This window comes from Mustela nivalis (genome assembly GCF_964662115.1).
Source record: "Mustela nivalis genome assembly, chromosome: 10".
In the NCBI taxonomy this organism is placed as follows: domain Eukaryota; kingdom Metazoa; phylum Chordata; class Mammalia; order Carnivora; family Mustelidae; genus Mustela; species Mustela nivalis.
This window is the reverse complement of record NC_139029.1, coordinates 50555582-50566987: the sequence shown is the minus strand read 5'-3', so window position 1 is coordinate 50566987 and position 11406 is coordinate 50555582. Positions and strand designations below refer to the sequence as shown.

At 43.6% G+C, this 11406-nt stretch overlaps 1 protein-coding gene across 5 annotated transcripts in view; it reads right to left on the bottom strand.

Annotated features, from left to right (window-relative positions):
- Positions 1-6431: 6431 nt before the first annotated feature.
- Positions 6432-11406, bottom strand: part of ROR1 (receptor tyrosine kinase like orphan receptor 1) — a 411219-nt gene continuing 406244 nt past the window's right edge. For all 5 annotated transcript variants that reach the window (XM_082687829.1, XM_082687831.1, XM_082687832.1 and 2 more), the window contains one exon: positions 6432-10523. In XM_082687829.1, coding sequence (XP_082543955.1) covers positions 9096-10523 — 1428 coding nt within the window. In that variant the 3' untranslated portion in view covers positions 6432-9095. The remainder of the gene's footprint in view (positions 10524-11406) is intronic.

Below are 11406 nucleotides of genomic sequence, written 5' to 3'. Positions count from 1 at the left end.
AAACAGGAAGAAAGAGGTGGGCAGCATAGTTGAGCAACTTGAATTCCTGAAATTTCTCATTAAAAAAAATTTTTTTTAGCTTATAAAAGCCTAGGCTCAAAGAAATGCTTCATTCCCCTTTGTAAAGTTGAGGTTGCAGGCTCCCCCCAATTTCAGAACTGTGTTAATTACAGAATAATTCAGTCTCTCCCCCTAAGGCACCTGAGATGCAGGGGGCCACTTGAACACTATTCATATCGGAATTTGTGGTTACCTGACAGAGAGGAACTTGGAACCCGTACATGCTGGCTTTCATTTCACATCATTCTTTGCTTTAGGTAAGATGACCAAGAGTCTGGGTTTGCCTAGGCATAGGGGCTCTCTCTCTCTCTCTTTTAAAGATTTTTATTTAATTAATTTTAGAGAGAGAGAGAGCATAGGAGAGAGATAGAGATACAGAGAGAGAGAGAGAGTGTGTGTGTGTACCCATGTGCATGATCAGGGGAAGGGCAGAGGGAAATAGTGAAGCAGACTGTCTGATGAGCAGGGACCTCCTCCCCACGCCCCCCCAAAGTGGGGCTCCATCCCAGGACCCAGGAATCAGGCCCTGAGCCCAAGGCAGATGCTTAACTGACTGAACCACCCAGCCCCCGCCCCATGGGGACTCTCTTGGAAAAAAGGACTTTCAGTGCTAACAGTGGGATGATCCCTGGCAAACTGACACAGTTGGTCACCCTACCTTGGGCAAGTACTCAGAATCCCATTAGGAGTGGATTTTGGTTGATGATGAAGAAATGCAGCACCTGCCGGGCACTTGACATGCCCTCAAATATTTTAGGAAGATCAGGTCTCCCTTTCATTCATTCCCCACATGGGGACACTAATTGTTGAGATATACTGCATTTCGTATTATCTAAGTACAACTGTGACTAAGTGTGTATGTGTGTGTGTGGTGGGGGAGTAGGGAACTGCTTAAAAGATGTAATTATTCTAGGCTTCCTTCACATATATTGATTTAATATACCTCTTCACGGTGCTCTCAGTTGCCCCCAGGGATGATTCCAGAATGTCATCATGGGAGAGACTTTGAGGTGGCAATCGGCTTGGGGGTCTAAAGGATGACATATGGTCGAAGGATGTCTAGGGATGTGTCTTGAAGCTGTTTTTATTTAGCGTATGTTTATTAGGGCCGTTTTGAAGGGAAATGATGGAAATTATTGGAGAACTAAGCCCTCCCCACCTCATTTGCACTGGTACTGGGTGTTTTATACTATGGCATGTGCATGAAGAATTAGGTACAGTACTTTGTGCTCTAAGTATTTTACCACATTAGAAAATAATGTATCCTTTTGTAAAGGTTCTTTAAAACACATTGAATAATAGCAATGTTACCATTTTTTGAACACCTACTGCATGCCAGGTACTTCTTAACATATTTATACATGTTCTCATTAAAGGCTTATATCAACTCTGAAAGATAGATACTCTAGAAAAATCATAAAATTATATTTTTTGGTAACTTTGTGTCAGGTGCATGTCACTGCAGCTGACATAAATATTAGCTCATTTAGATTAATTAGCTTCAATTCTATGAAGTAGATGCTTTTTCAGATGAAGAAAAAAGGCAGTTCAGAAACTTGCCTACATTTACACGGTTGCCAAGGGGTAAAAGGGGGATTTAAGCCCAGGCAGCATGACATCACAACTTTTTATTTATTTACTTACTTATTTATTTTTTGACAGAGATCACAAGTAGGCAGAGAGGCAGGCAGAGAGAAAGAGAGGAGGAAGCAAGCTCCCCACTGAGCAGAGAGGACATGTGGGGCTCAATCCCAGGACCCTGGGATCATGACCTGAGCTGAAGGCAGAGGCTTTAACCCACTGGGCCACCCAGGCGCCCCAATATCAGAACTTTTACGCCTCACCTCTATGCTACATTCACACCATTTTATGGATAAGGAAATAGAGATTGCCTTACGCAAGGTTAGCCAGCGGCCGTGCAGGAGCAGTTAAAAAGTCATGCCCGTCTCTTCATCCAGGGCACGAGGAGGAGGGCTAGAGATAGTTTTTTCTGCTCTGAGGAATTTGTAAGAGGTTTTAAGGTAGCTTTCCCAGGACATTCTTGGATGGTCCTGAGGTTATAATTTGCAGAATCTCCCCAGAGAATCTTAAGAAACCGGTTTGACCATTATTGCTCTCCCTGCAGGGATGGCTAATTAAGTTTCACCTCACGTGTTACTTCTGACTGATTAGTAGCTTACCCAGGACAATACTTTGGAAAATTTTAAGGCTGACTCTGAGTCGGCTGGAAAAGCATCAGTTGGGGAGGTCTGCCATGAATGCAGGAGGTGAGACGGGCACAGGCGCTGTGGGTTTGCTGTACTGACTCTCTCAGGGCTTGAGCTGGGTGGGGATCATGTTCTTGTTCCCAACTGTTTGCCCCTTCCTGCAAGGAGACCCTCCCTCCCTGCCTGCCTGTGACTCTGATGGGGTGGCCACAGTGCCTCTCAGCAGGTCGAGATACATCCATGTCCCACAGTCGGGTCCATCCTCAGAATTTGTGTTGGTCAAGAGAATATACGAGAAAGACAGGACATAGAGCACATCCAGGTAGGTTTTCAGGTGCCCATGTTTCAGCTCTGTCTTTGCTATTTTTCTGAGCCATGAAAACAGCTGGTCCTGAGACCTGGGAGCAGGGCTGCAGCACCAGACCTATCTCTGGGGGCTGAGATGAGTGAGAAGTAAATCTAAGGCAAGCCACTGAGATTCGCAGGTAAATACTGCAGCCCAGCTGAGCAGTACAACTCATGCACTGTTTGCGGAGTGAACTTTGGAAGTATAAAAAGGCCCTACCTAAGCTGTCATTTTGCCTGAATAGTAGTTTTAGTTTTAGTTTATTTATTAGAGAAAGAATCAGACTCCATGTGGCCCAGAACTGGACCCGGGGCTCAATCCTGCGACTCTGAAACCATGACCTGAGCTGCCATCAAGAGTTGGTCACTTAGTCAGTTGAGCCACCCAGGTGCCCCACTTCCAAGTGATTTTTAAGGTGTGTGTGGACTCAAAAGAAACCTTTCAGAGAACTGTATTAGAATGAGCCCCACTGAGAACAGAGATGACCATTTCAATGCCTGCAGGGGTCAAGAAACACCTGCTGTAGGGCGGAGTCTGACCTCTCCCTCTTTCTGCTCAAAATCCATGTGCCTCTGAGGTCAGGGAGAGCTTTAGCACCAACCTAGGCTGTGTGCAGTCAGTTCTGTTTTGTGTGTGACCTGAATTTCCGTCAAGAGCAGGTCCACAAAGACTGATATTTAGAACCACTTTCCTTCACTCTGAATATTCCCTGAGTTATCTGTATTCAGCATGTCAGGATACTGGCCTTTTTCAAAGCATGAGGAACGTCCTATCTAATTTTTTTTTAATGTATTTATTTCATAGTGAGAGAAAGAGATCACAAATAGGCAGAGAGGCAGGCAGAGCTAGGGGGGAAGCAGACTCCCCGCTGAGCAGAGAGCCCGATGCGGGACTCGATCCCAGAACCTTGAGATCATGACCTGTGCTGAAGGCAGAGGCTTTAACCCACTGAGCCACCCAGGTGTCCCACGTCCTGTCTAATTTTAAAGAAAGGCCTTTCTCCTAAAGTAACCATTCCCCGTTAGTATCTAATGGTACTTACTAACCTGATCATGCTGGTGAGGATGCACAGCGTGTCAGGCCTGGTCAGCAAATGGTAGAGTCCTCATTTGTGAATAAGCAATTCCTAGGTGCTTGGGATTCAGCTAGTCATAAATATGTCAGCAGACCTTCTCCCTGTATGTCTTTATTTTTTAAGCCTTCCCCTGCCTAATTTCCCAGGGGATTACATTGACCTTGAGTACTTTGATGGTTTGTAAGGCTCTCCTTCCTCTGAGTTAACAGACTCATTAATACTCTTGGCATTTATGGTAACAAGCTTCAGGTGCAGTCATATTTTGGCTGCAAACATTTTCCTCTTATGTGTGCGATCCCTTGCTCCTTCTCCTCTAATAGAGCGTTTCCTCCCTAGCATTTGAACTATTAGTTGAAAAAAAAAAAGCTGTATAAATTAAGAACAGTATGAGCTTCACCACCAGCACTTCCCTTGAATTCTTCTTGCTGTCTTCCCTCAGTGTTCGGTCTCTAATGGCTGTGGGGAGCATAGTCTGAGCAGAGCCAGCAAGGACTGATGGACTGCCTCTGGCAAAGGAACATAGGGGAACCGCCACAGGTGACTGCATCCAGCCAACTGGGTCAGCTTGTCACAGGAAGCTCGGGGCGGGGGTTGGAGGGATGATGGGGGGAGCCTCTGCAGCTGTTTCTGCTTGATGCTTACTGGGAGCTGGATCTTTCCTCCTCCCAAGAAAGACCAGCCTCACGCACATCTTGTTATCCCCTCCCCCCATCTCCCTCCTCTCTGAGACCCTCAGTTTGTTTCCCAGGGTCCATAGTCTCTCATGGTTCGACTCCCCATCTGATTTCTCTCCCTTCGGATTTCCCTCCCTTCCCCTATGGCCTTCCACGCTATTGCTTATGTTCCACACATGAGTGAAACCATATGATAATTGTTTGTCTGTTTGACTTACTTCACTTGGCATAATCCCCTCCAGTTCCATCCATGTCAACGCAAATAGTGAGCATTCATCCTTTCTGATGGCTCAGTAATATTCCACTGCATTTATGGACCACATCTTCTTTATCCATTCATCTGTTGAAGAACATCTCACTAATCAATCATTGAACACTACATAAAAAAACTAATGATGTACTATATGGTAGCTAACTGAACATAACTAAAAAAAAAAAAAAAAAAAAAGAGGAAAAAAAGAAAGAACAGCCTACCCCTGACCCTAATTTTGGCAAGTTGCAACACAGAGAGTTCTTTTAGTTGTGTTAATCGTCACTGCCAGGAGACCAAGTCTTTTGAGCTGGTCCACAAGAAGGGTTTACTATTTGATTACTACCCAAGAATACGGGTCTTGAGTGAACTAGACAAAGTAGTCTTGTCAAAGGCCAGGGCTGTTAGCTTTCTATCCAAGAGAACAACTACAAAAACTTAACCAATTGTTAAATGGTTATATTTAAATCGCTAAATAGTTAAGGCAAATGGATAAAGCAATGGTTAAAGCAAGAAGTGTTTTAGTGCTAAATTTTTCAATATGTAAAACTTGATTTTCCTTAGGGGAACTAAAGTGGCTAAAATGTTATTAAATGCTTATATATACATTTCTAAGGGGGTAATGACCATTCCCCCACATCCACCCCGAGAGGCCTTTAACGTGATTCTCGATCTTTAGAATCCAGAAGTATTTGTTAAAACGCAAATTGCTGGGTCCCATCCCAGAATTTCTGATTCAGTGCTTCAAAGAGGGGCCTGGGAATTTGCATTTCTGACAAGTTCCAAAGTCTGCTCATCTGAGAACTGCACTCTTGTGAACCACGGGGATGGGTCATCATCTGTGAACCACTGGGAAAGGCTCCCTTTAATCAGTAGTCAGGGGTTTGCAGTAAGCATTATCTGAGGTGCAGATGTTGGTGACTAAGGAACTCAGGGTAAGGCCCAAATCACAGAGCTAGAGGGACTGGGGATGGTGGGAGGGGAAGAGCCTGGAGAGACAGAAGGAAACAGGAGTGAAGGGCAGATTGAAGAATTCACGTGAGAGGGAGAAACCCAACCTGACATCGATCTCGCTGCCATGTGAAGTGACTGCTTTATTGAGTTTGATTGCTGAGGTGGTGACAAGAACTGTACCTAAAACAGATGGATAAGGCCCTGAAGGTTTTATTGTATTCCCTTCTGTATTAAATAGCAGAATGGACAAGTTCTTTGAACTTTCATAATGATACTCATTTTCCTTGACAGTGTGTATTAATTGCCAGATGGGGAACTCTTTCTTTTGGGCAAAGAAGGTCATAAAGATAAGCTGTGACAATTAAACGGCCACATTTCTTTTATTTTATCAGTATGGTTGGAATCTAAGTTGAACACGATAAGATGTACACAGCTTTTTCTTCTTCAGAGTTCTAAGACATGATTTTTGATGTCTAAGTTCACATGGAAACAAGGCAGAAAAGGATGCAACTTTGAAAAACCAATTTTTATATTCCATTTGGTTGTAATTATTCAATATATTATTTTGATTTTGAAAACTAAAATCTTGCCATATAGAGTTGGTTGGTATATGGTCATGAAATCATTGGGATTTTTCCCTTCCACCTGTGTTCTCTGGCAAAAGAATGCCCAAGTCTATGTTAAAAGCCTACTTGGAAAAAAAAAAAATCACTTCAATGAAAAAGCAGTGAATAGGAATTATGATTCCTTTTTCTATGAAATGTCAATAATTAGGAGAAATAATATTAAAATTCCCAAATACCTCCATGATAGTAATATTCAGGAAATAATATTATATGGTAAACATTTTTAATAAACAGCAGCATAAAGTAATCAGTGTTTAATATCATCTCTGGTGTGTGAAATACAAATGCACAAATCCTCAATATAAAATAGCCTTTTTGTCATTACATCCATGCTTGTCTATTTGAAATGCCCATAATAACAAATCAAACATTAAGTAATACAGTGATTAAATGCATGCAGTGAAAATAAGAAAAGATATGGGAGGGAGAGATAGTTGAATATTGCCATGATATATTTGAAGAAAATCTATATCGAGTTAAAAAGAAACAAACAAAGGAAACAAAGAAACAGACCGGATATAAAAATGCAGAGATATATTTTCACTTCTGTGATACAAACCATAAACATAATTTTGTGCAAAGAAAAAAAAAAGGAAAGAAAAGAGCTGAAAATAAAGTCATCTTACAAAACATTGTCAACAAAGCGAAAGGTATTTTTCAGTTTGTGAAAAAAATACTATTTAATACAAAAGGGACTGTGTTATGTAGTATCACAGTGCTATTATAAAATACATTATTACAAGTGGTTTTGAAATTTGGTTTGCTCACCTTAATGTCCTCAGTAATTATAATATGTTTAAAATAAATGTTATAGTTCTTTATAAAAAACTAACTTGAATTTATTTTTTAACCATAGTAATGTTTTTCCAGAGTAGGTATTTTACTGGCTCATGGAATGCTAATTTCCCTTTAAGGGACTCCTAGAAAAACTCAGATTCACTGAAATTGTGTTTACTTAAAATAATAAATATTCTTGGAAAACAATTGATTGTCGTATGATATACAAAATTGTGGTTTGAATCTTCATCATTAAACAGTTGCATAGCAACAAAAGGATACAAATATTCTCCTCTACCTAAAGTTCAGAAATGTAACTTTTGAATCAGCTTGTGTCACGAAAATATTTCTTAATTTATCTCCCAATAAAACTGGATATAGCCAATTCTTTGAGTTCACAGTAGCAATAAGTCCATGTTTATTGTTTGAAGATTCAGTGTTTGGGAAAATTATAACACATTTCATAAACATTTTTCCTTGATTTCTCATCCTAATTGCTTTTTTTTTTTTTTTTTACAAAACTGAAACATCAATGTGCTTCTAATCCCTTTGCATTCTCCTCATTAAATATCAGTTCCAGGAATCATTTTCTATCCTGTTAAGTCTCTTTAAAAATCTCTTTAGCTGTAAAATCAAAAAAAGAAGTGAGACTTTGAGACACTGCTCTTAGAATAAAGGAGTTATTTTTTTAACAAGCGAAAAAAAATAAAACATAACGTTCCTTCCTATATAGAACTTGAAACCATAAGAATTCTAAACTTGGCAAAAGATGGCTGGCGGGCAAGTGGCATCATGAGATGCACATCTGATGCCTCCCTCCTAACTAAGGCAAAAATAATTACGTTCCTTCTATTCACCAGTTTAAAAAAATCCAGTTCACGGTAATCTTTGAAATGAGAACTCAGTACCTGTTCTCTAAAAATACTGTGATATTTTGCAAACTAGAATTCGTAGTCTTTGGATTCCAACCAATTCTATGAATACATCGTCGTAACTTCTGGTGCTGGGATAACATTTGTGAACATTTCCGGATCAGAAAAGAAAAGGTGAAAGAGAAACTTGAACTAGATACTGGTGTCATAGAATTTTCCTACTTGCTCAGAGCTCTCTGAGGGTGAGCACCCCTCTGCAGGAGGCGGTAGGCACTGATGTGCTGGTCTGCAGCCACACCTCTCCTCTTCACTGTTATGGGTCCAGGGAAGCCCCTGTGAGGCTGTCCCCATGGGCCCCTTTGTTCCTCTCCCATGGGTGCTGATCTAGACCGAGGGGCCATTTTCCTGACTGTGCTTCCTTTGGTTCCTCATTTCTAATGCAATGGGTTGAACTATCAACCAACAATCAATTCTGGCATCCACATCTAGCCCTCTTATGGTCTGCTGCCCTGTATTATTTCAAGTGCTCGTGTAAACACACTGTGGAAAAGGTTAGTGTGGAAAAGGCCTTCCTGATCAGCAGAGGAAATTCACACAGAGGCACACTCTGCACCTTCCCAAAGAAGCCCCACTGTGTAGAAGGCTTCGGGGGATCTAATACTTGTCTTATGGCTCGATTCCCTCTGGGATTTCAAATTTGGCCTAAAGTTTCCTCATTGATTCTGAGTATCATTTCCATACATGCATGCATAAAGTCTAAATTGAATGGACATAATTCCTGAACATTTGTCCTGGAGATAAGACAGCAGGTAGACAAACGCTACGGTCTATACATTTTGGGGAGAGACCAGTCATGGAGAACGAAGGCAAATACACAAAGCACCACTGACTTTCCTTTTTGGTTTGATATTTAATCACAGAATTCTTTTCCTCTTCACTGGCTGGCAGTTTTTAGTACTTGAAACCGGATGTCCCAATCCCAATGCCATGTCATGTACCCCTGATAGAGGGTTAATCCCACAACGTTTTTGTTTGGTTTGGTTTTTTTTTCTGGCTGGTGTCTGCCCTGCTTGGTAAGACACACTTAAACTTCACAGAAGATACTTGTTGCAATGTCTGCTAAATGAGAACCTCACTGTAATTTAAAAAAACAAAAACAAAAACAAAAACACACAAAAAAAAACCTTTGAATTTAAATCTTTCCTACAGCTTTCTAGTTTTTCCTGGATACCACATTTACAAAAGTCGTGCATCTTACAGTTCTGCGGAAATCATAGATTCGGTGTGTCCATGAATATTGGAGTCTCCTAGCAAAGATGGTTGCTTTGAGTCTATTTTGTAGGGTTTTTGGGATTTGTTGCCAAAAACGGTGATACCCATTCCACCGGGATGATTTGGAATGGACATGTGCGGTAGTAAGGGAATATTGGCTTCCTGGTTGGATCCCGAAGAGGGCAAGCTGGTCACATGACCGGTGCTCGTGGACCCACTGGCGCTGCTCGGGGACCGACTCTTGGGAGGCGGGCAATGCTGAATCACTCTAGGAGGACCTGCCGGCTGATAGTGGGGGGCTGGGAACGCCGCATATCCAGGAGGTATTGGGTATCCATTGATGGGGATGAATCGCTGGTTCTGAGGTATCGGTGGGCCAATGAAACCAGCAATCTGGCCCTGTGGCGTGATACCCTGGCTCGGGAACATGTAGTTGGGGTATCTGGGGTTACTGAGATTACTCACTGGGCTGGCGCTAAGGGAGGTGGTCTGTGTGGTGGCATTTCCCCCCGAAGGGGTCGTAGAGCTGGTGTGACTGGACAGTCCCTCCCAGGAGCGCAGCCGGACGTGAATATCTTTAAATCTGGGTCTCCTGGAGGGAATCTCGTTCCAGCACTCCGTCATGAGGCTGTACATTCTGGGCGGGCAGTCTTCGGAGCACGGCAACAGCTGTCGCTTCCTCACCATCTCGATCACCTCCTGGTTGCTGAATCCGTAGTAGGGCTGCAGTCCGAAACTGAAAATCTCCCACAAGACGACCCCAAAGGACCAGATATCTGAATCAGACGAGAATTTGCCATACATGATGGCTTCCGGCGGCATCCAGCGAATGGGCAGCAGAGACTTACTCTGCACCCTGTAGTAATCGGCAGAGTAGATCTCTCTGGACAGCCCGAGGTCTGAAACCTTTACATGAAGCTGCTCCCCGATTAAAATATTGCGAGCCGCAAGGTCCTTATGGACGAAGAAGTGACTAGACAGGTACTCCATGCCGGCAGCGATCTGGATGGCGATGTGCAGAAAATCTCCGTGATCCAGGCTGGATTTGACGGTCCCGTCTTCGTCGCTGCTACAGCCGACATCGGAATGCGGGGATCGCATGATGAGGAACTCGTGGAGATCCCCCTGATTCATGTACTCGAAAAGCATACACACCGGTTGCTCCTGAGTGACGGCGCCTAGAAGGCAGACGATATTGGGGTGCTGCAGTTCGGCCATCAGGGAGGCTTCCTGCTGAAACTCTGTCCACTGCTGGGGGTTGTTGTAGTCTTTCAAGGTCTTTATGGCGACCAGCTGAGCATGGTCCATGCCCGGGAGATAGAGATGGCCCTTATAGATCTTTCCGAAGGCACATTCACCCAGTTCTTCCATAAAACGTACAGCCGAGAGGGGCAGCTCTTTAGCCTTGCTCTGTATCAAAAGAAAGGAAAAGTGTGGGTTAAAACCTTCCTTAAGGTAAGACGTCTTAGCCTCCGAAGGACGGGGTGGGGCATACAGGGAGAGGTTCTATAAACCAGACTGAAGAAAATTCCGCAGTTCTGGAAGTCTTTAAAATTGTCCGCCACGACTTGGAGGAGGTGACACACATCCTCCATCCACATCCCCTCTCCACAGCCGGTTTGCTGCTCAGAGCCTAGAGTCTTGCTGCTCGGGCTGTGGTCCCAAGGCCAGCAGCATCGACATCACTCAGAGCTTACAACCGATGAGGGCTCTCGGCGGCCCACCTCCAACCTGCTGGATGAGGACGTGCATTTAACAAGACCCCAGTGACTTCAGTAAACATTACAGTGTGAGAGGTGCTGCTGGAGAGCGTACAGCCTCAGTTCTCAGTCCGGCACACAGAGCGTGTGTGATCTGGTCCTAATCCGCCTACCCTGGCTTCTTCTCCGTATGTTAGCATCGTTTTACGGAAATAGGTCTCCTCAGTGTCCAGCCCTAAACACCATGGCCATTCTTGCCTAGCGACTGTTCCTGCAATGTTTTTCTTTTTAGGGTATTTATTGTGCAAAAAGCCAGAGAAACCCAACTGAAAGGCTTTCCTCCCGCGGTGCTCACGGGAGAGGTGGGAGGTTTGGAATGTGCTCCCCAATGCTTCTCAAATCCTGTTCCCTCTGAAACTCTCCCTGACCGCTAAGGTCTCTGCCTTCTCTGGAGTCCTTCTGCTTCACTGTCTGACTGCCACCACGCTCAAGAGGCGGTGTGAGCCATCCATTGTTTTGGGAGTGGAAGAATGAAGACTGCGGAAGTAAAATGCTGGCTAGTTCTCAGGTTTGCCACCAGAGATGCAAGATTC